At 34.7% G+C, this 25,456-nt stretch overlaps 1 protein-coding gene across 6 annotated transcripts in view; it reads left to right on the forward strand.

Moving 5' to 3' along the window:
• The window catches only part of LRCH1 (leucine rich repeats and calponin homology domain containing 1), a 116,021-nt gene that overhangs the window by 78,287 nt on the left and 12,278 nt on the right, over positions 1–25,456 (forward strand). For 3 of the 6 annotated variants that reach the window (XR_002465269.3, XR_002465271.2, XM_021528437.3), the window contains 6 exons: positions 1,043–1,090; positions 2,266–2,338; positions 8,019–8,126; positions 12,255–12,364; positions 16,334–16,471; positions 17,949–18,026. Coding sequence is in view for 2 of the 6 variants with exons in the window: in XM_021528437.3 (XP_021384112.2) it covers positions 1,043–1,090; positions 2,266–2,338; positions 8,019–8,126; positions 12,255–12,364; positions 16,334–16,471; positions 17,949–18,026 (555 nt within the window). In the remaining 4 variants the exon portion in view is untranslated. The remainder of the gene's footprint in view (positions 1–1,042; positions 1,091–2,265; positions 2,339–8,018; positions 8,127–12,254; positions 12,365–16,333; positions 16,472–17,948; positions 18,027–25,456) is intronic. The other 3 variants (XR_002465272.2, XM_021528438.3, XR_002465270.2) reach the window with 2 other exon arrangements.

Genomic DNA, 25,456 nt, shown 5'->3' on the forward strand with positions numbered 1-25,456 from the left:
TAGTTACATAAGTTTCTAAGTTTGTTAACCGCAGTTTTAAAATTGTATTTAATATTGCAGGCAGACTGTATATAGGTTGTGATGATAGTTTTTTAAAGTTTCAAAAAATATTTTCAGACTTGTACATTGTAATGATCCAGAAATGTAGAGCTACAAAAAAAACTTCAATATTTGGGGCATATGTTATTGCTTCAGAATTTGCTATATAGGAATTTTGTGACTGCACTTGGCAAGGAGATTGTGAGAACAAAATTATAGAAGATGCTATCTATACTGGTAGTGTATTAATATTGTCTGTTTTATCCAGAAATTGTTCTGGGTTTTTTTTGGTTTATCTTTATGCTTTTCACATATTCTTGTGTGTAATCATCCTGATATCAAATACTACTATGATAAAGCTCTGTGACTGTTGGGACCTAATGTTCCAAGTGCTCTCTTTTGTTTCCATTTTTTGTCAATTTAAAAAAAAGTTGACCCTAGGGAAATTGTTTAGGATTTAATTATAATTTACTTTTGCTTATGCCAGTTGTCTTTCTGCTGAGTTATGATTGCTGCTGAATTAATGATTTTGTTTCATATTTATCAATGTGGTATGCATGTTTCCAATGTAACTATAACGGTAGTGGTAACAAAAGGTATGTTATATTGTAATTATAAATGTAGTTATTTACAGAATACCTTTCTCTTCAAATCTGTATTGAAAATCTATGTTTGCAAATGAAACCTTCAAGACAGTTTAAAAAATATACTGCATTTTCATCAACAAACATTAAAATCTTATAAATGCACTTATAATCCCTTAGTATTGAAGCAAAAAATTTAATGACAAGTCTGTGTGAATGATTTCCACATGCTTTTTAAAATAAATTATTCAGCTAGCAATGGAAGTACTTATGATTCATGCAAATTATTCATTTCAGTGAAAAAAATAATTAAGTATTTGACTATAGTTAGTAAAATTTCCCATTGCAGTGTATCACTAATATAGGTTCTGAAATGTTTTTTGTCTTTTCCTCCCTTTTTTCACTTTCTAAACATGCAGAATGATCTAATTGTTTGGAACACAAGTGGGCAAACCTCTCACAATGAGGTAAGATGGTATTTGTTTGTCTCTTATATGTTTTATATGAATGTTCCATAGACTAAGTGAATCATAACTTATTTCCACAGAACATATGACTGAGATTTGCATCAGAAATGAATATGTGGTTTGCTTGGCATGTGGTTTAATCTTGTCATCTCAGAGATTTACTAGGGTATAAAAATATACTTTCTGATCAGTTTGTTTGAGTTATGCATTTTAGTATAAAACATTTAATTTTTTTACATTTTCTCCATTCAGACATACTTTTTAAATTTTTCTTTTTTTAATTCCTCCTTGTTCAACAAGATTTCCTATTGATTTCAGTGCAGTTTCTTTTTGCACAGCTATGTCATGTCCTTGATTAGTTTTCAGAGAGGAATCTGATTTTATTGATCCTGTAGCTTCTAATGTAAATATCATTGGAATATCAAAAAGGTAAAAACTGTATGAAGCTCCTTATGGGCCTCTCTCTTTATATTGCATTTGGCATAAGCATTTTGCAAATTCATGAGCACCCAGCCATTGTCCATCAGTCTTGGTGATGGGAATTCTGTAGTTCCCAGCTCCCAGTGGAATCACTTTTTAAATGGGATTCCCATTCAACTCTTTCTGTGTTGCCATTGGTGGTATGATGATTATACTTCCCCACTCCTGTATGTTGCTGTTCCAGTCTTCCTGCTGAGCTCAGCCTAGTTCAGGGTTGGGGGAGATCCTGCTCTTAAGCATAAGAGGCAGACATAATCTTAATTTCCTCTTTTCTGTTTTTAATGGAGAAATTTGGTGTTGAATGGAAAATACCATGCAGAATTAATTCTTCGAAAGAAACAAATGTATTTTAGGAAAAAATATGCCTTTGTTTTGTTTTTTTAGATGTACTCTGCCATGAAATGTATGTTTGATGGAACCAAGTGATGACAGGGGAGAAAACTGAGAAATAATTGAGTTTATTTATAACTAGGGGAATGTCTTGCTGTCTTATGTCAGAAACTTGTCTTTTCTAGCAGAGAAATAGGGAGCAATAAAAAAGGGAGATTATAAAAGGTTTGGGATTATATTGTGATCAGATTATGGGAATAGATATAGTATGCAGTAGTGTTAACTTTGCATTTTGCATGGTCAGATATGCTGAGATATGTTCTGGGTGTTATTCTAACTTTGATGTATGTTCTTGAATTACACAGAATAGGGATAAAAGTCCAGCAATGTCTCCTACTACAAACACAGCAATCCCCTTTGGCCTGAAACCACGATCAGGTAATGTGCGAAACCACTTTGTGTGTACTGGTTTGGGGTTTTTTACATATCAGTTACTATTAGAGATCTCTATTTTTTCCCCCCTTAAGAGTAAGCAACGTAACATTTTCTGTACAACAGTTAGAAAAGCTTTGAGCATTTTAAGGTCCTCTAGTTTTGAATAAAGATTGAACTGGTAAGAACTGTTTATTTGGCACATTATATATGGATCATTTTTCATCCACTATTAGTAAATTGGGTGTTTGATAAAGTTATATGTATATTAAAAATGTGTTTGGATATAACTACACATGTTTTATATACATATACATATTAATCATTGTGCTGATATACTAATTGAAATAAGATATTTTGCTTGATTGGTATGTGATGATACCGTTTCGATTTGTTGAATAATTAGGCTATTTTGGAAAACACTTGTTTTGCTCTGAAAATTTTTCACTTCTTTGAGTCTGTCAGTACTTATGCTTGAGTAAATATCAAGCATTATGGAAAGGTTACATCTTTACTACAGCCAACAACTGAGTTAAATGAATTTGCAAAGCACTGTATCTGCATAACTACCAGTCTTGTAACAAGCAGCAGTTTATTTGAAAACAAAGTAACTAACTAAACCTAAAAGCAAGTAACAACAAAAAACCTCCCAAACTTAGAGGTGTATTTGAGGGCTTGAATAACAACTTCCTTTAAAAACTGGATTAGCTACACAATTTAATTCAGTTTTTCTCTTCTCTGTGATGAGGTGATCAACATTAACTTATGCCATGTCACCTCTAATGAGTACCTGTAGGTTTTCAGTATGTTTCAGCATACTAAGACCATAGTTCCAGTTTCTCTCATTCACCACAAAGGCTTTTAATGAAGTGATGGTAAACTCCTACAAGCTTATAGTGTCCATAACAAAATACTTGGTAATAATGACAGCAGTTTGTGAAACTGCTGGTGAAACTTTGTGAAAGTGTTTATGAAATTGTACCCATAGATTTAGTTGGTTTCTGTTGGTTTGGGGTTTTTTAAGTGTTAGAAAGTTGGTTTTATGAAGGAATATACTTTAAGTTCCTCATGTAGTTGTGATATGTAGTTAGACGGATTGGTTCAACTGCATTTCTTTGGTTGTTGGAATGTTAAATACTGGGTCTGTCTTGTTCCTGATGATTTAAAATGTTGGTATTTCTACATGAATTTAAAATATGGGTTAAATGATGAGCAAATGGGTCCTTTCAGGATCTGTTGAAAATAAAACATTGAGTAATATTGCATAGTCCAGTGGCAATATTGCAATATCACTGTCAGGAGAAAGAAAGCACAGGGGCCCCCTGCTGCTTTCACAGGATGTGGACTGTGTTCTGAGCTCACAGTGAAATTTGCTGCTGGGGATTGGAAGCTGCTTTGTGAAAGAATATGCAAAACACTGACGTCTTGTTCGAATGTTAGTTTAATGTGCGCTTCTGGATCTTGGCATACCATGCCTGAGTTTCTTATACTTAGAATAGGTCCAGGCAAAATAGCGTAGTGACTCTTTTTTTGAGAAAATTTCTAGAAAGACTGGGTTGCAATGTTTGCAACAATACCTCCAAGTCACATGATTCAAGACCAGATGTGTACAAATCCTACACTTCATCCTCTTTTTATATATTGCAGCTGTGTATAGCCTCATTGAATACCAAAATCAATTGGTTAGAACCTGCTGATTTTCTGCACTATACTAATTGAAGCTCATATATTCTAAAAGCTTTGAGCATGCCAATACTGGAGTGTCTTTTGGTCACGTTTTGGTTGCATTAAACTTGATAATGTAAATTTATTTTCTTTTCCATATGAGAAACTACAGGCACTAAGACCCATTACTGCACAGTTTCTCACCTATCATGTCTAGCTTCAGTCACCTTACCTTTATACCATGGTAAGATAGGGGAACATGGCAATAGTAAAACTTTACATCCAGTTTCAAATAAAAATGCAGTATATTAGCTATGTAGCACCACATAGCAAAATGAAACCTTGCAAAGGCATAGTAAAGGTGGATATTGTTTAATCCTCTGCTGTTTTGCTAACAAATAAGAAATATTTACAGATAGAAGTAGTACATGACTGAAAATACTGGCAAGTTTTTCCTTTTAAAGCTGGTTTGCTTGGCAGGACTGTAGTTCCTTCATTGTAATTCCTGTAAAATTTTGTACAAGTTTTGTGCATTTGAACCATTCTATCACTGGTTGGAATTTGCACTTGTTAATTATCTACTGCTTATTGTCATAGACCTGAGCTAGTGAAGAGGTCCAGCATTTCTGTGACCCAGGAAAGATTTTTACCATAGTTGGTAGTGTATTCTAATAGTTTTTTTTTCATTTCAGTTCTTAATGGCCTTTGGGGAAATGTTAAAACTTACTGGAAATGTAAGCTGTAACGAAGTTAAATAGTCTTAATGACTTGTAACTGTTTAACTTTGTTAGAGCTTACATTTGAATTAATTTGCTCTATAAATCTCTTAAATCCAAGTGCAACATTAAAAAAACATTGAAGTGTTCTAACTAAAATGTGTCCATCATGCTCTGTGGAAAAAAATAATGGCAACTTTTCAATGAAAATATATACAACCATATTTTTTCTGAAATTTGAGAGTTTATTTTCACTGTATTTATTTTCATCTATTTAAAACAAATGTTGCTTTCTATTTGACTTTCTGTCTCCTCATCATTTCATAATGGCTTATGTCTCTTGGAAAGGTGAAAGTAAACTGTTCTAGACTTCTGGTAAAAGATTCCAGCTTTTTGAAGTACACACACAAATATAAGTGCTTCCAGAGGTAAACCACAGTGTCTTAAGCTTGTGTTAGTACCTACTTATATGTGTTCAGGACTAAAGGTCCTTTTATAGTTTCATTTTTAAGCTAGGCAAAACCTTGGGAAAACTCATATCTGATGGTTGACAGAAAGAACCCAAAGTACCCAAAGAAAATGTTTCGAAAGGTAATGAATGTATTTCCATTTCTTGAAAGATTTTTTTCCAAGGGTCAGAACTTTACATTGAATGTAAAAAGGATTTTTAATTTTTTCATATTTCCTTCCGTATTATAAATATTTTCAGAGAGTATGGACTTTTCAAATTCACATTAATTTTGAAAACCTTAAAAAAATTCCTTTGAACAGAAAGAATTTTCGTAGAGCTGTAGTTTTCCTCTTGGGAAGTGCATTAGCTCTCTGAAAAGGAATCATTCAAAATAGCAAATAAATTAAAATTCTCCCTCCTTCTCCCATAAATTGATTAAAATGTTCAAAGTGGTGCTAATTGTTGAAATTGAGAGTTGCCATGGTCTTATGGTATCTTTAACACGCCAGACCTTCAAGTCTGAACAGCTTCTAATACACCTTGCATTCAAGATGTATTGTTTATCCTTTTGTGTTGTGCCATTTCTAGGTCACTGTGTTTTTTAGTTTCTGCTGAACAAAGTGACAGCAACACAGACAAAAAAAATTCTACTGTCAGAGGCTGAAGCAAGTACTGACAAAACTGAAAGGCACAAAGCACTTTATATTCTGAAGTGGGAAGTTGTTCCCTTGCAACTGTTCATGTAGCATAACATTGTGACTCTAGTGCCTTCAGTTTGGGTGACTTGTAGAGAACTTGAAGCACAATGTTTGTATCTATGATAGACGTGCTTCTATTTGAAGTTAGCTGGAACATATAATGATCAATGAAACTTGACAGTATTCTTCTCTCATTTGAGAGCTTGTTACTGTTTTTCTATTTCTGGATATTTATTCTTTCTATTTGTTTTCTTCCCTAACTGCATTATCTGTGTACTTTGGAAAATAGTTGAGCATCCCAGTTGCTACCAAAGTCAGACTGTTTATAGTTTTCCATAAATCTGTGTACTGTTACCAAGTGTTGACTCATAGTTTGTGCTGACTCTTGTGCTGACTCTTGAGTTCAGCTGATCTGGTGTCCCAGTAGCCAGAAGCAATGACCTAGCTTTGGGAAAGTCTAAAAAGAGAGAGCTGTGGAACTCTGAAAAAAGTTTGAGGTGAAGTTTTATGTGTCACAGTCTGAATTACTATCATGTTAATACACATTCCAAAATTGTGGGAAGGAGAAATCCTACATGATTAAGTTCCTTCTGAATATTAGTTTGGAATGGTAGAAAATAGGGGCTTTCTTTACTTACAGAAAATTACTTTGTACTTTCTTCTAGTATTGAAGTGGGTTTTGTTGCTTTTAGATCTTTACAGCAGTCTTGACTTGATTTGTACTTATGATTTACCATTTAAAGCAGAGGTAGTTCATAATCTCTAGTTTAGTCTGAGGAACATGAATGTCACTTGTGTGTAGGATTCAGTAGATAACTGTGAAGATACATGTAGAAAATAAAAAGAAGAGTGAATTAATAATTTTTTTTTTTTGCAGAAATGGTAAGGAACATTGTGATTATATACAGGAAGAGATTCAGGAAGGAGGTATTTTAAAGCTGTCAGTATCCAGTTCTGAAACATTGTAGAATGGAAGTTTGAGGAAAACTTGGGCAGAAATCCTTGCCACAATCGAGACATGAGACAGAAGTGCAGAGTAGATGTGGTGAAGGGAAAAAACTTGCCACAGAAAGATCTGAGAATCAGTAAGAGGTGGTGTTGTGACTAGTTAAAGGAGAGAAGGCAGAATGGATAGGGAGAAAAAGGAGGTGTATTGCTGCCCCAGTTTAGCTCCATAATGAGTTCATGGGTGGTCATGAATTATAGGCATGACATGCTTTTACAGTCTTCTCGTCTGCAGACTGTTGCAGCTTCTGTGGAAATGTACAGTCTTGTGTACTTCAGGGACCCCAGTCGAATAATTAATTATGTTGTGTTTGTTAGAAGCCTGTCTATGGTGCAAGTTTACCAAAGCTTGTTGTGAAAACTAGGCATCAGCCTTTGGGGGTATTCTATGCCTGTTCTTGTCCTTGGGAAGCCTCTAAAAGTTGTGGAGGACCAGTACTTACCTAGCATGGTAGACGCACTGTAGATTTGAATTTATTGCTGGAGGAGTTAGCAAGAACAAAAGGTAGTGCTTCATTTATTATTGAGTGAATTAAAATGAAAGGAAAACCTCTGTGGTACATGTACTTACTGAACATCCTTCAACAAAATGAGAATCCAAGTGATAATTTAGTTGCTACTTCCAAAATCAGCTGGGAAATTGTAATGCAATAATATTTTCATATGGATGTGTAAATTTTCTTTGTCTTTGCAAAAAATGTTCTTATTGCATAGTTACACAAATAGATAAAAATCCTGATTCTGTGATAGTTTCCTTCTTGAAACTTCACAGCTGGTATATTTACCTTCTGACTCAGAGTCAATGTTTTTATCAAGTTGTAATGTAAAATCTATGGGTACTTTTTCTTAAAACTTGGTTGTAGCAAGTTGTGTGAAGTGCTATGGTTACAATGATCTTGCTAAGCTTGACATTAACTGCACATATAATGTGTGATTTGCAAGTACTAACATTTAACTCTTCATTCTTTTTATTCTGCACCATCTTTCATTCTTTTCTCAAAATTTATGCATTTTGTATTAATCACCTTTGAATTGCATCTTTGCCATTACCATACAATCCTTATGCCATATATAAAATGCTGCTGCCCACTATTATCGCCATTCCGGGCCTTATTACCACCATGATTGGACTGGTTATCACTCCCCTCCAGCAGACCCATCCCTCAGTTTTCCTCCTATCTCCTTCAACACACTTACACAGGCACAAACATGGGACAACTTTAGCTACAGTATCCCATCTGAAGGAGACAGTGACAATGGTAGGTGTTCCATATATAATTTACTTAATTTTGTGTTTTCAGAAACATGAGTATGTGGTGAATACCCCACATGGTTAAGGACAAAGGACCATACTCTCCAGGAGATGTTTATAGGACTAAATTCCTCAGAGGATGCACTTTAATTTGCTCTGGAATATGTAGTGTCAAAAGTCAGAGTGAAGTTTCACTCTACTCTGGAAAAACAACTTTTCCCGTAATATTAATTCCAAGAACTGTTTTCAACATGGGTTTATTTACTTGCTTTATTTTGAGTTGTAAAAGTTGTACTCGAACAGCAGTTAATTTTGCTGCTCTCTTCTGCATTTTTTATTTTTTGAAAATTACTTAACTATTAAAATATCCTGCTTCCATCTGCATTTATTGGTGGAAGTGCATAACTAGCAGAATAGAAGAACCCATAAAGAAACAAAGCTGAAACAATCAGCTAAGCAAAAATAGTGATTTCTGTCCAACAGAAACTGTTGTTAATAAGCTGTTTACAGTGAAGGTCAGGTACATCAGTGGACTTTTGTTACTGCTGCTTTTGTTTTGTTTTTTGCCAAGGTTTTATTGTCATAATACACTGAGTCAGAGCACTAATACGCAAAGTGGGCCATGTTTTGCCAGTTGCCCTAAAGTAGAAAGGTGTTTAGGTATTAAAAGGTTGTGAAACTGTCAAAAGCATCAGATTGAAACCAAGACCACAAATATTGAATGATAAATGCAAATCTTTAGCTTACATTTAAGGAAACTTTCCAGTCTGACTATTCAGATGCCACTCTGGAAGCCACACTTGTACCACCCAAGACTTCCACCAGGACTGAAGCCCCTTCACAAGGGGCTTAGTTCGCTTCTTTAGTTGAGAGTATTTCCCATTTGCCTCAGAGTTTTTGATTATAAAACCATACATAAGGAATGTGTTCTATAAGAGAAGTGAGTGTGGGATATAAGAATTCTGATAATGGTAACTTGAAGAAACTGAACTTAGTTCACAGTGGTCTGAAGCTAAGTTAATATTTCGCTGATGAATAGTTAACAGAGGAACCTAGAGGTGCTTCTTCTATCAGTGCAGAATTTGATCCGTGTTAACCTATATTTTTTAGCGTTTTAATCTTCTAAATGAAAGGAAGGGCACAGACTAGTTTGTGCATTTGGAACAGATAGAAGCCTCCTGTCACTCAAATCTTAAACTGGAAATGTTAGTGTTTATTGTCTTGGAGCGTTAGAGCAGAAACTGCTTTTACAACTGCCTTTTTTTTTAAATGGGATCTATTGCATTTCTGTTACTTAAATTTAAACTGAATAAGTCAATGAAAGAGAAATGTAACTATGAACTTTTGGCCTGACTTCAGCTCTGCCTGTCATAGTCTAGTCCTTCTTTTTGTCAGTTATATTTAGTCAGGTTAAATCATTTTGTGGTTTGCCTGAAGGATGATGTTGTCACACTAAGTACACTGAATTCCCTGATGTACAATTAATAGTGCAGAAATGTGTATTAAAATTCAGTGCAGAAATGAAAATTTTCACCAGGAAGTTTGTCCTTGACGGTGGTATGTTGAGTACATACTATGTTATTAACTATTACTCATATAACTTGTTGACGCTTGTGCAAAATAAGTTTTTAAAAAATTATTGGAACAAGTACTACTTAATAACCTGGCTTGAGCATGGATTCAAAAAGTAGAAACTGATTCTTTGAAAGAGTGAAAAATTGATATTCAGGTGTGTTTGAGGTATGGGCTCCCCTTGCTGGAGATTGTGTGTAATGCTGAGAAGCAAGCAACACTTAGGACTGCCAAAACTTCTTCTATGGGAACACTTCTTAAAAAAAATCAGTACATAACTAGAACATTTACAGTTTTTAGAAGTTTCTAATTGTAGTTTCTGCCTAAGATTAGTCTGCCTTTTTCTTGTGGTGGAATTGACAAAGTAATGCTGAAACCTTTCAGTAACAGACGTTTGTAATCTGAAACTTGAAGGAGGTAAATCTTGGAACTTTGACTTTGTAAAGGCCTAAAAAAGGATAGCTGTGGCCAGCTAAACTGAATGAAGACCATAATAATACTCTAATTCTATGAACATAATTCTCTACTACTGTTTGTAGATAATTATTTGAAATGTTGCTACTGCTAATAAAGCTACAGTGGCTTTTAAGTACCATTTAAACCATGGTTGTATTCTTCAAGAAGGATTTTTATCTAGGTGTTTCATCTGTGAGAGGCAGAAAAGCTCATTATTAGACTTGTACAATGAACTAGAAAATCTTAGTAATTGCAGCTACTATTTTTAATTAATCTGATAGAAGATTTTTATTTCATGTCCTAAAAATTTCGAAACAGCCTCCAGGAAGTTATTACAGAGTTGCTAATGCAGAAATTTTAATACAGTACAGTTCTGGAGTTAATAGAAGTCCTTGATAAGGGTTTCTGCTCTTGAAAAACTTGGGAATTTTTTTTTTTTTTGTAGCCATCTTAAATAATACAATTTATAAATGACATTTTAGGTATTTTTCACTATATATCAGTGTTCTAACAGCCTCTGTGTTTTTGGGCATGAGCAGTCATAGTCATGTCACTTTTCTACAAAATGTTAGGAAGCACAGATCTGTTCATATACCCTACTTTAGATTTAGAATTCAATTCCAAATGTTGAGTTTGCCTTCGTAAAACTGTGGCCCTTTTGCATCTGAAGGCAATAGCTCTGCTACTCTCATGCATTGTGTGGCAGGTCAGTGTGAAGAATGTTTTTATTTATGATGTGTGCACCTCTATGTAGAGCCTTTTGAGTGGTGACACTGATGATGTGTTGTCCATGTGGAGAAGGGAACTGAGCTGTAGTCACTCTCTGTAGTTCTCAGTCCTGCATATTCTCTGCAGAATGCTCTTCTACTCTGTCCCTTGGATTTCTGATGACATTATAGAGTTTACTAATATAGAACTGTAATATTAGGTGTTCTATTTAAAAACAATTCTGTTTAACAAATAGCATTAATATTCCATTCCAGAAATTACTGATTTTACTGAAATTACAGCAATGTAACAAATTTTAGTTACCTGAGAAAAGTTAAATTAGGATTGTATGAGTCAAGTAGTGGAAGGAAGCAAATTTGGTAACTGGCCATGGTTTATTCTGTCTTGATGCCTAAGATGAATAGCCTAAAGATATACAAGGAGTTTGTTTCTTTAAGCTTTTTATAGTAGCTAGTGGAAAGAACTCTGCCTTTTGGCTGAAGTGCCATAGGTGCTGTCTTTCTATCCCTTTGTTTAGAGAATTAACTTAGATCAATCATCTCATTACTTTAACAGCCTGTATATGGGTGAACCTGCACACAGTTTGGGTGAGATTCATCATGACTACATTTGTGTGGGATGGCAAACAGATTCACAAACAGGGACAGTTGCATTTTGACTGTACATCTTGTTTTTCCAACCCATTCAAAGCAGTCACTGCTCACAGAAGTGGAAGGGTAGAGGTGCATATTTGCAGAAATGTAATGTAATGATTTCAAGGAGCTGTATTATGGGCAAAGTGATAGAGTTGACAGGACTTGTAGGAAGGAGAACTGCCAAGGGTGTGTGCAATGCTACATTTGCAATATGACTTTTTAGCGTAGGCACTTACTGAATGGCTGAATCTTCCTACATTTGTCTTTCTTTGGTAGGTTTGTTTTTGTTTTTAATTTTTTAGCATAACCTTATCTAGTAAGCATTTTGTTCTGTGTAGGAGACTTGTCACAGCTTTTTATGCAATTCAGCATCTTGTTAGGAGAGAGCTCTACTTAAGAGTAAGAGGTGTTTCCTGCCATGTTAAATACAAAGTGTTGTACAGATCAGACTCTCTAAGGGACACTGCTGGTGCTTAATCATCTGACAAAATTTGCCTGTTCAGATTAGGATTGGATGATAATTTATCTGCACCATTGCTGCCTCAGGACACTGGCCCGAGCAATATCCAAATAGCTGCCATTCATAATTGTAATCCAAGATCAGATTTTTTTGTCCTCTTGAGGACAAAAAAATTTCTAACTGTTTTTGCTGGAGGCAATGCCTATGGATTTTGCTTAATTTAGAAATAAATAAATCAAAGTGCTTGTTCTTAAACTAAAATCTCTCTTTTTAAAAATCACAGTGTTCTTAAGACCACAAAGAAATTTGGAATCAATAGATCCACAGTTCACAATTCGAAGGAAAATGGAGCAGATGAGAGAAGAGAGAGAGCTTGTGGAACAGCTACGTGAGGTATGTGAGTGTTGGTAGAATTAATTTATGCTGCTAGAATGTATTTTTAAATTTTTCGTAGGGAAAGTTGCCTAAAGAGAAAAATACAAGAAAGGTTAAATGAGGCAATATTACTTCTGCAAATCATATTGATGAGATTATTGCTGAAGTTCTTTATCACAATCAGATATCTGTATTTCAGGAAAGACTTTGTAAAAATGAGAAATAATAATGGGAGTTACCTGAATGACAACCAGTTAATCAGCATGCCTTATACTAGTGGAATTAATGATTATTTGTCCTTATCTCATTAGCTTCATGGAATGGCTAATTGAAAACTTATCAGTTTGTTTTAAATAACATATCTTCTATTATTTAATTTTAAAGCAACAGTGTTCTTCTCTTTACCAAAAAAATGTTTAAAAGGTGAGATTTTTAATGTAGAACTATGTAGGACTTGTGGATTTATGTTGTCTTACCTCAGGCCCTCACCTGTTCTAAGTGTGAATTAACCTAACTTTGCCCTGCTGATTATATTTATTTTTTAACAGAGCAGATCTTGTTAAAGATACAACATAGTTGATAGAATGTAGTGTTATCAATTCTAAGCCTGAATGATGCCAGAAGGACAAGATGCAGCAATTAGATGAGACATACTTATTAGCAGTGGGAAAGAAAATGTGGTAATGGGGAAGTAGCAGCAATAAACTGTAGTACTTTGTAGTTATTCTCTGTAGTTAATCTGTTCAGCAGCATCAATGCAGCTTTTAAACATTTCTTTGAAGAGTTACCATGGTTCCTAAAAATAATCATAGATAATTTCTGCGAAATTCCTTGTGCATTAGTTCAGTTAATCCTCACAATGAAAATTAGAACAAGGTTATTCACTGTGTCAGGCATGATTGTGGAGAAGAAATAAAGCTATCTCTACACAGTATTAGGTATTATCAGTAATGGTGCTTTAATGTGTTTTAGCTCCACTCGCTATCCTTCACTCTCACCCTGAAATATCATGTTGGAATGCAAATTATTTTGTTTCTTGTGAGAAGTTTGATTACAAGTCAATGAGCTAGAAGACTGACCGTGTTTGAAAATACAAAGTGAGATTTGAAAATTAATAAAACTTACTTAGATGTACTGGGTCCTTTAGTGACATTAGTAACCATCAGAACATTTGATTATGTACTGCACAGGAAAAAAGTCCATAACATATAAGTCATAAAGTTTGTACTTTATTCAATAAATACATATATTAGTAAATTTTGCTTTTCAGTTGTTCAATGGTAAGTTAGCATGTAGTGAGATTCCACAGTGCCATGAACTCCAGCATGAAATGGCATTGAGTTTGTATTGTAGATGCACTGTGCTCCTATAAAATGCTGTTGATGTTTCCCCCCATCTCAGCCCCCTGAATTATCAGGCTAGCCTAGAGATCCAAGGCTTTGAGGGGAGGAATATCAGGAGATGGCAAAGATTTCCAAAAGAGGCTCTTACCCTGATATATGTTGGTTCAGCTCTCTTTATTCTGTGATGTCCATGGGGAGAGCAAGGCAAAAGAGAACGAACAGGAAACGTCAGGGGTTTATCTAGGCTTTGGACAGGGTGGGCTTCTCTGGCTCTCCGCCAACCCTGTCAGGGCAGGAAGGAGGGATCCAGGGTTATCTTGATCAGAGTCACAGGGTCTTGGGGAAGGGGCAACAGAATGCCCATGAGCACAATGTAACACCTCCCCCTTATTTGTTAAACAAGGTTACTGGAATTCACTGCGCTCAATTCAACCCTGAGTATGGGTTTCTCACCACCTACAGTTGGTGGCGTAGTCAGGCCTCCTCAGGTTAGCTAACTCTATGTGGTTGACTTCTGAGGTAGAAAGTATGAGATCCTTGATAGCTTTGAAAATCAAGTGATGCAGGATCCTGAATGCCAAGGTTACAAGGAAAAAAATAACAAGGAGTAACAAAATTGATCCAACAATAGATGTCCACCACCCCATGAATTCCCAGCCCTTAAACATTATTTTCAGCATTCGCAGGATGACAACTTGGATGAGGTTCATCACAGGGTTGAGTGGGAAGTAGGTTTTCTCTAAAAGGGAAAAACAAACATTTTAAGAACATATTAAAGTTTCTGTTTCTGCCAGAAGGAATTCACGCTTAGGAACATTCCTCTTCTTCCATCCGACAGTGTCTTCTCTTTAAAGCATCAGCTACTTGCTTCTTGTCCCCTTTTGTCTGACCTGGATTCTTGGGGACAAAAGGTTTCACCCACTTCTGGGGAATCCACCGAGGGCCTGAGGGAGTAGCTACACACACATAGCCATGACCCCAGGTTACAAATTCATAAGGACCTTTGGTTTCCCAAGTTTCTGGATCCCTAATCAAGACTGGTAGATGCTGAGACAATTTGTACTGATTGCCACTGCTAAAGTGATGTACAACATACACTGAATAGTCTCCCAACAGACAAACTAGTGTTCTAACAACTACATTTTTATTTCATTTACTTTATATAAATCTTTTTGTAACAGGCTTTGGCAAAACAGTCTCCAAGTGTATTCTTTTATGTACTTATTTACTAAAAATGTTTTCTGATTTGTGAATTAAACCAAGGTGAAAAGAAAACATTGTATTAGTGAACATGAGGCACTCCCTTGTTTGCCACTTGTGAAACCTACATTCAAGTACTTGAATAGTGCGTCTAGTAAAATAAAAAATGAGAAAAAATAATGAAACCCCGGAGTGCTTCAGTGGAGGCTATTTCATGGTGAGGCCACCCAAATAAAGGATGTATGAGAAAGAAGTGAAGAGATTTCTTTAGATTGGATTTCTTGTTTTAGAGTGCTGAGAAATCATGTGACTGTCCTCAGCTGCCTGAAGGGTAGTAAAAGAGAAGGTGTAAAGCCAGATTTTACAAAGATTAACAGTGAACCCATGAAAAACAGTGGCACAAATTGCAGAGATAGAAATTTCAAGTAGTTATAAGGAGGAAATTCTTTGCATTAGGGAGGTGGAACACTGAATAAAGTTGCTTGGAGATTTTGAGGGCTCTCTGTCCTTGCAGATATCCAAAACTTAACTAACCAGGGCTCTGGTGTCATGTCAGATTTGTTAGACTGTGACCTCCAAAAGTCTTGTCCAACCTACTTCCTTTATTCTAAAAATAATTATCTATTCATAGATATTAATATTCAACCAGTATAGGCTGAGGTAGCATATTAATAGAGAGTAATGACATTAAGAGGTTCAACTAAGAAATATCTATTTAAAGATAATGGGGAGTAATTATCTCTAAGTATAGAGTTGGAATGTTTTCAAGATTGGAGCACAATTCAGGAAACTCATCATATGAAGCAACCTATTGGGTTTGGTGGTTTTTTTAAATACATAAATATTTTCAAAAGTATTTTATTTTACAATATCACATTCTGTTCATTGAGTCTTCTGTTTTTCTTAACAGATATCCAGAATTTCTCTTTTACATCTGAATGCTTTACCTTCTCTTGCCTATTTTTCTGATCACTCTAAATCTTCCTGAGTAATTTTTAGGCTACTAGGGAAAGATTGCCTTTTATTCTCTGCTTGTTCAGTCATTAAGACAACGTAGTTCTGTTTCAATTTTCTGCTGGTAAAGAAAATTTAAGTAGAAGACTTGGGGCAATGGTAAAAGGAAGGACCCATGTGCAGTTTAGTCACATGACTAATTGCATGTGGATGTGTTTTTATACCTCTCTATAAAAACAGATGCATATTGTGGCAGCAGCATTGCAGTGTTGAGTTCATTTAAAGAAGTTTATGTAGTTGAGTGACCAGCATAATGGGTATTGTGGTTTAGTTTCTAAAGAATTAGTTATATAAAAGAATTGTATTTTTTGGTAATAAAAACTCCAAACCTGGCTATGTGCCTACAGCATAGAAGATGAGGGTATTTATTCCTTTTTTGTCCCATTCGTGCATTTCTGTATCAAAGCATTCCTGCATTCTTCCTTTGCAGAACATAGAAACAAGACTGAAGATCTGTTTGCCTGAAGACCTGGGCTCGGCTCTGATGGATGGTGTCGTTCTGTGCCATTTAGTAAATCACGTTCGCCCTCGGTCTGTCGGGAGCATTCATGTACCCTCACCAGCAGTAGTAAGTTGCATGTTTCTTCCTGCACTGAAATGTTTTATTGATTACTGTTTCATTTTCAAATGATATTTGGGTACATGAACCAAGTTACTGTTCAATGAAAGATCTTTGCTGTTAAGGGCAGCATTTATATGATTGCAAATGCTCATTAACTTTTATATATAATACATTTATATATATCATCTAGGTATACGTGTATATATATACAAGCACATTTATAAATTAATAAAATTATCCTGCCTTGTACCTAATCTAGTAACAAGATTAGGTATTTTCATTAGGGCATTTCTGTTTAGAACAGTATGAAATGCTTTGATTACAAGTTTTCATTCTAGTACACCATTAAAAAAAAAACTATCCTCTCCTTTTTGGATTGAAAAAAAAGTGAAGTTTTTTTCAGCAGTGTATGGCTTAGCAGATGTTATGTTACTAAAGCACTTAAAACAGTTATTAGTATGTTTGTCCTGTTGGGTTAAATGTAGAGGTGATTCCTTTTACCTGCAGATAGAAGAGAAACTTGCACTGTAGTGATTTAATTGTGACTTGCCTAAATCTAAGGACCTGAAGATTTCAGGACATAAATTCTGTGTGCACTTGCTAAAACTTAAGAAAACGCTATTGTGTTTTCTCTCTTTGTTTATGTCTATTTCTTGAATAGATCATTGTTCCAGATTTTTGATAACAGTCTAGTTCTGAAGAGGTTTTGTGTGTTTTCAGACTATTTGCCTTCGTTCTTTTTAACATGCATTTTGGTAAAAATTTGCCATGTGCACCCTGATACTCAATTCTGAGAATACCATGTGGATTTTGGAGGCACTCTGTAAGAAGTTCAAGAAGACAGATTTAAGAAAAATATACTTTTTCAGATACTGTAGTGGAATTTCTTTTGCTGTTCCTTGACTTAAAATAATTCCTATCTTTGGTAAAAATATGACATTGCCAAAATATGAAAACTTGAATTTCTGGGGTAAAAACTTCTCATGCTGATTTTTTAAAATAAATATCTTGTGGTGTAACAAATGCATACATATTTTAATTATTTTTAGTTTTGTTTCAGCTTTATATTGATGTTCTCTTCCTTGAAACAGCCTTCAAATTATTTTAGCCTGGAAAATTAGTTCTTTGAATTCCTTGCTACTACAGAGAATTCTTGGTTTAAGTGAATATTTAGGAATTAGCATTGTTTCACATCTGATATTGAGAAACTGAAATAGTGAGGAATTTGGGTTTTGGTTTTTCTTTTTAGTAACGTGATACTTCTGTAAGTATTTGGTGAATAGTCCTGAGTGGGACAAATTGTAGAAATGTTTGAGATTCTAAAGTATTAGGACATTGATTCTTCAGAGACCTGAATATTGTGTATAGCTACTATAAATTCATGAGCACATAAAACATTTACAAGGTATGATCCTGTTAACTACAGTTAAGTCTGTTCTTCATGATTTCTTTAGCCACAGACAATTTTTTTTCTGTTCTACAGCCAAAACTTAGCATGGCCAAATGCAGGAGAAACGTGGAAAACTTTTTGGATGCATGTAGAAAACTGGGGATACCAGAGGTAATTTAATTAAGTCTGTTATTTCTGGATGCTCAAAAATGAAAATACATTAATTACATGAAAGCTGAAGGATAATTTTATGAACTACAGGTTTTTAGCAGTAAAGACATGGAATTTAAAAACTGAGCTAAATAATGAGATTTAATTCTGTTTTAGTGCATATAAATGGATTATTTCATAGCACTTAAAATTTTCAAGTGTTGTCTCAAAAGACTAATTCACTATGATCTCTAATACTGGGTTTTTTTACTATGGAAAATAAATAAGGAATTATGGTAATATATTATGTAAGTAGCCAAAAGCTGGCTATTTTTTTCATTGCATAACATTACTGCATTTTTACCTTATGCTATTAGAATATGAAATTCATTGTTTCTAATTTTTCCTTTTTTTTTGCAAAAGCTTTCTATTTTTTTTCATTGCATAACATAACTGCATTTTTACCTTATGCTGTTAGAATATGAACTTCATTGTTTCTAATTTTTTCTTTTTTTGCAATATTTCAATATTTTACAATATTAAGTACTCTATGCATTGGTGACTAATAACAAACTCATCTCTTGTATTGAAATATTTTTGCAGTGATTTGAAGAACAGCATTGTATGTTTAATGTGGAAAGCATGTGTGTGTAGGATTCTATCATGTAGTTAAAAGTGTTTCAGTAGTTGGAAACAAGGAAATTGCAGTACTTGGTGTTTTCTGATTTTCAGTGGAGAATGGTATCAACTCATCATGTTATTTATTCTCATCTTCATAACTATTGTAACAAATACTGGAGTTGCATTGGGGTTATTTCAGAGTCCCTTATGGTTTTGAAAAACCTACTAAGAAAAAGTTAAATTTCAAATATGTGACCCTCAAAAGAAGGTAAAGTGTTATATAAGGTAATTTTAAACTGAACACAGGAAAATTGCATTATGAATTTTCACTGGTGCCTATATGTGACGGTATAACGGAGGCTGAGTTCTTTTTCATCTGTTTCAAGAATGCTGAAATGTAAAGATATTTTGTGTGGTTACCACCACCATCCCCTTGGGGAACAGATGGTAATGCAAGATTTCACATTGGGAAAGAATTCTGGTTTCAGTTCTTTGTTTTATCTATATTTTAGCACTTGAGGACAGCAAAAGTGACAGATCATTTTTGCTATTTGTAGGAATTTTGAGGGGGAGACTTTATTACAGTTCCAATGAATGGTTCATCATAAATTTGATTTGAAAATTCAGTATTATGGCTGGGTCTCTTAAGCTGTAATGGTTCATTTAGTTCTTGTAATTATGTAATTTATTATGTTAGAATGATTTCATATTAAAGGTAAAATTTCACTTCAAAGAAGATGAAAATCTCATTGTGTGCTTCTAGATATAGAGCATTTGTTAAGCAGCCCCAAAATTCTTATGATGCATCATAAATTATCAGTGAACAGAATACAGGTCTGATTTTCCTGGCTGTAGCCTTTTGGGAAAGAAAAGGCTAAGGTCTCTTTTCATTGCTGCTATGAGATCTTTCAGAAAACTTTCCTTCTTTTTGATTTTGGATTTCTTTAAGTAAGCTCTCTGGTGAAGCTTCTTGTTACTTTGTGAGTAGGCATTTCCATATATATATATATATATATATATATTACCCTCCTTTTTAATCCTTTCATCAAAATTACTGTTGAATTCTTTAGGATTTTTTACAATTTTATTGAAGTTTATTTGTTGAAGAGTTGCATGGAGCTCAAAGCCACATGTTACCAGTCTGATTTGTAAACTAACCATCTTTACATATCTAAATAAGCATTAACTTCTCTTGAAGGGAAAAACTCATTACTTAAACATTAAATTAATTGCTTGCAATTGTAAACTTACAATAGGTTTTTAGTACTTGGAGCATATTCTCTTTGATTAGCCATCAGTAATTTGCAAATATATATTTGCTAAATTTGCTATATTTTGTTGAAACACATCATGTTGTGGAAGGAGCTAGTAGATGCTAGAACTTTGCTGTGTGTTGCAGGGACATGGATTAGGAATGCAAAGTTGTGTAATAGCAAGTATGACAGTGAGCTGTCAAAGTTTTTAAAGAGCTACAGATGGTGTGCTCATGCTGCTTCAGATTGAGTTGTGCAGTGCCTAACTATCTCTGGAGAAAGCAGCAAAAGGAGTGCAGTGAATTACTTCTTTTTTAAAACAAGCACCTTACGTGGGAAAGTGATGGGTTCTACTTTTGAGTCCTTATATACCTGTAGGTATTGGGCTTTTCTCTGGTACTTATGCCTGTGTCTAGTTCCTGACAATTGACTTGAAATTTTGCTGCATGGGTTTGAAAAGGATTTTAAATGGTCATAATTTGTGTTGGTTTGTTTTCAGTTATTTAAGAAATAGAGTATGTGCTGTTTCTTGAACTCCACAGGTTTGGAATAATTTCCTGTTTAGTCATGTAAAATGAAAGTAAGAAAATAGCTAAGTAATTGCTGTGTTGTGCTGATGTGCATGGTTTCTTACTTCTGTGGTTTTCAGCATTCAATTCTTGTGTCAAAATTACTTTCCCAGAATGATCCTGGGAAGTTTCATACAAATGTAGAACAATGCAGCAGCTATCTAAATGTGTCACACTGAGTATCAGGAGTTGGCATCTTAACCAAAGAATTGCAAATACAAAACTGAGGAACATCAGTGTCTCTTTGTAATGACTGGTATGTAGAAGACTCTAAAAGCCATTACCTGCCAGGTGAGAGATCCAATACAGTGGGGGACACATTGAAATTAATGTCTGTTAATAGCAACATGATGCTTCTGACTGCATGCAGAAGGAACGTGCTGGATCACATGCAAACGGGAGGTTTGAAGTCTGATCCTTAATAAGAAACTAAATAGCAATGCTCTGGCTACACCAGGAGGCTGTCAAAAGTGTGAGAATTGCAGAACAATCAAGTTGTGCCACTTTTGCCACTAGGCTTTGCTGTAGCACCTTTTCAGTGAACCTCTTGGATCACTTTTTGAGACGAAACAATATTTTTATTTGATATGAGAAAGGGAAGTTGTCAGGTAAGTATCTGAAAGCATGAAGATTCAGAAAATGTCTGCTGTGCCCTTCAGGACATGCAATCTCTGTCTCTTAGAAAATTGCTAAAGAATATTTTACATTGTTAACTAAAACCCATCAAATTACCCAATTTAGCTTGGCAGGGCTGAGGTCCTGCTACATTTCTCAGTGATATGCAGTACTTGGATTGTGTCATTCACAGGACTTATATTGTTAATATCCCATAAACACACAAATAATAGCACCCTCACTGCTTACTGAGTTCATCCATGTTGCACTTACCCACCATTCTTTGTGGGTTTGAAAAATAAAGCTGGATTTTTTACTTCTCTTTTGCATGGAAGTGTGGCCCCCAAAGTGTCAAATGTAATGGTTCTACTGCAGTTTTACTCTTCCTAGTGACATCTCATGCCAGAGATACTAAAAATGGTCGGAAGAGTGACTTATCATCACATTACCTTGTATGAAAAGTTGTGGAACTATTTTGTTTACAACTGCTCTTTAATAAAACCAGTAACAATATATGTAAATAAAGGCAAAAATATTCATGCAGGTTTCTTCAACTTGTCATTGCCAAATCAGTATTCATACCAGGAACAAGGGCGTAGACTTTCCTATTTCAACCTGTAAATTAATAACTTAATTACACTTGAGCTTTTTTTCTTGGTAGCTGTTATTCCTGGTAATCCACATTACAGGGTATTATGCAATTTCAGTAGTGTTAACCAATACTCCTTTCACAAGTTAAAAATACTTGATTTGTGGTGGGCTGAATGACACTTTACTATAAGAAAGATTTAGACCAAAACAAAGCTGTACATGCAATATGTTTGAGAGACAAAAGTTACAAGTTTTGGTCTGCATTTTTTCTAATTCTCAGTTATGAACAAATAAGGGGTATCAGAAGTAGGATCTTATAAGCATTTTTTGAAAAAGAAAATTAAGTCTCTCCAATGTCCATGAAATAAGCTTTTTACAAATACAGGAATGAATTTTTATGGTATTGCAGCTTACATTAATGTAATACCTTAACACTTTAGGCACTTGAGCATATTTTGACCCTTTATGGCATCAGGTCAGAGAAATATGATTTATCTTTTTAAAAAGGAAAGACTTCCCCCACATAACATACTGTATTGATTGTCATATAATTTAAAAAAAACAGACTGAAGTTATCATGATTACTACTAGAATGGTAATTTCTATTTATAAAAGGTAGTGATAAAATGAAATCTTTCACAGCCAGATGTTCCAGCAGGTTTACCAAGTGTCTGTGTTCAAGCACATCAGCAGTGATGCAGCATGATTTAATGTGACAAATAATACCTTGGGTAGGAATGAGAGACTTCTGCCATATCTCTTAAATTTTCAGTCATTTACATTGTGTAAGCATATCGAGCAGAAAAGAGGGTGATGAGAATGGCTTTTTGGGTCTCAAATCATCGTACAAAGATGCAGACAACAAAGGTTTGTCTGTGCCCCTTCTGAGTGACTTTTAAGTGCTGTAAATGGGACCTAATACTGTGTATCAGCCTCTCCTCTGATAATGAGATTCACTATGTGGCAGTGTCAGACAGAATTACTCTAAAAATCAGTGTGACTTGAGTTAGTGTAGGAATTGCAAATTAAGAAAAACAATAATAAAGAAAAACAGAACAAGAGGCTTTTGTTTTCTAAAAGTAGAAAAACAAAGTAAAAGAGGCAGCCAAGGCAGTGACTGTAAAGTGTTTTATCTTCTAGCCACCTGTTAGTTGTTCAACTGGTAATCATGTTTTTCAGTTTAATTCAAGGTGTATTATCATTTCTACTTATGATTATTTTTTAATCACTTCACATAATCAGTAACTTCTCCGTAGTTTCATCATGAGACATCCATGAAGTTGCAGTAAGTTTTATCAAGTATGACTCATTCTCCACCTTTTCCCTCCGAACTCCGTAATGGACGCTGTTTGGCTGATGGTATGGAGTTAAGTGGTTCAATACACTCTCAATTACAGTCCTGAAAGCAGAGTTCTGAGGTTCCTTTCATTTGTGTTTTGAGTATACTGCATACGCACTACGGATTTCTTTCTTCAATGCACTTTGCAAACTTACTCTTGACTTTTTTTACCAGAGTGTAAATCCGAGGAGGTCAGTTCTGAAATGCTGTCTGTTTTCAGTCACTGCAGGGGCATGCAGAATGAGGGTGGTCTGTGCACACAAACAGCTGGTTATGCTTTTGCTGCCCTATTTCTGTCTTACTGTGTTTGTTCTGGGTGCATGATTGACAGCTCTATGATGTAATCATACAGCTTCATAGACATAAAGTGTCAGTCCATAAATGTGATGATTAAATAGGTGTATCTTTGTAATTCTTACTAGCAGAAATTTCAGTCCCCTAAATGAGAGGGGCAGTGTTTGTCATAGATGGGATGGATGGGCGATTATCTTTGAGACTTTGTATGGAGGTCATGTGCTTTTTCGCTATTTCATGATGTCCTGTTTTAGTTTTGTATTTTTATTGCTCAATCGGTGCAATAAGTGGAAATACTTCTACCATTTTAGAAAAGCTGTATATTTTTCATCTACAGTAGTTACATTATGGAAATATAAAATACATAAAATATAAATATTTTACATTATAAGGTGTGAATATAATACCAAATTATCCATCATCACAGAACACACAAAGATAGGCATTCCCAAGTTTCACTGAATTTAACTAAAACACATCATGGCAGTTTCAGTAGAAAGTTTCTTCTGCATGTATTGGCTGTTTCTGTATGCTTTGGTTTCTCCTTATGCTGCTTAGGATGTTAATCTTTGGTTAACAATTTTAGCAGTATCTGTAAAAAGTCAACCTATTACCAGCTCTCAGTTTCTAAACTCTGAAATTACTTCTCCATTTGACTGCAGCTGGGACTATTGGCATTGTTTTGGGATTTTTTTGGACAAAACTTTTAAAAGTCCTTGCTATAAAGTTCTGGCATTTTCTTTTTGAAATATAAGTTGGATGTAAATGTATCTTAGATATTTACTTTTGGTATGTATTTGCAGTAAGTAGGATTTGAGTCTTGGATGTTGTTCCAAAGTTAATCCAGCATTTACTGGGTTTATTGATATCTTTGGTATAAATGCAATATATTATGTAGTTGGTAGTCATGAATAGTTTACACTAAAACTTGTTTCTGAGGTAAGCAGCTTGTGGATGTAGGTGTTCTCAAATACAGTACTAGTTCTATCCCATTTTTAAACAAGATCAGCATGTTTTGTGCTGTCTGTGAGTTTTCATACTCTAAAAAATAACAGAATTGCACTGAAGTTTAGTATCACACTAGAGTTTTGCGGTAAAAAATTCTGAAAAAACTGCAAAAAAAGTTGTTGCTAGGCAGGTTGGTTCCTTGCTCTGTATCTGCTGGCCTAAGTAACAAAATTATGCAGCTTTTGACTCCTGGTAAAGCTAGAACCATTCATGGTAAGCAATAACAAAAAAGAAAAGAAAGTGTCCCTATTTAATTTGTGTATAATGACAGTTTTGACTTCCAGTTTCACTAGCTACTTTTCAGGATAGAGAGACATTTACAATATTTTAAAGTTTAATTTATTTCAAACTGGAGCTTGAAACTTTGCACTAACAGAAAATAGACATTGAATTTCCATGTCTTGGTTTATTTGGTGTACTGTCAGCTCATTAAGGAGGTGAGACTGAAAAGCTTCCACAGGAACACTGTTCTCTCAAACTCTTACTGTATGTAATTTTGTTCAGTAAGTATTCATTATCTCAGTAAGGCCTTATTTGCAATGTAAAATGGTGTATCTTAGATAGCCTTTTGAAAGTACTAGTGTTGCTTGGTTTGATTTAAATGTTAAATATTGTGTGAATATATGGGTATTACATATTGCACTTCATATTGTATAGCTAGTCTAGAGTAAGTTGCCACATCAAGTCTACTATCCAAAAAAGGTACAGGAATCTAACCTGCTAATTTAAAAAATGCTACATAAGAAATGTAGTGTCCAGTGCTTCAGTTTAGAAACTATTAAGTATAGTGCCTTTTTGAGTTTCTATCCCTGGGTATCATTCTTCAAATATCAGATATTTTTCAAGTATCAGGTGATATTTTAATACCAAGTTTTAGATTATTATATTAGAGAATTTTGCCTACTTCTAATGATTTCTGCAAGTACTTTTTCTTTAGATTTTATATTGCCTCTGCTTATGCTTTTAACAGCTTTCTAACCCACTGTTTGCTATTTTATAGGGTAGTTTTTTCAGTTGGTTCCATTTAAGCATTTGAATAAGGTCCAGATATACAAAAATGTGCAGACTTCATTGGAACGAGTGGATCACATGTGCTTCCTCACCCTTGTGAACTTGGGCATAATTTTGGAAGGATTAGAAAGCCTGAGCTCTTCTATTTTA

The sequence above is a fragment of the Lonchura striata genome, chromosome 2 (genome assembly GCF_046129695.1).
Source record: "Lonchura striata isolate bLonStr1 chromosome 2, bLonStr1.mat, whole genome shotgun sequence".
In the NCBI taxonomy this organism is placed as follows: Eukaryota; Metazoa; Chordata; class Aves; order Passeriformes; family Estrildidae; genus Lonchura; species Lonchura striata.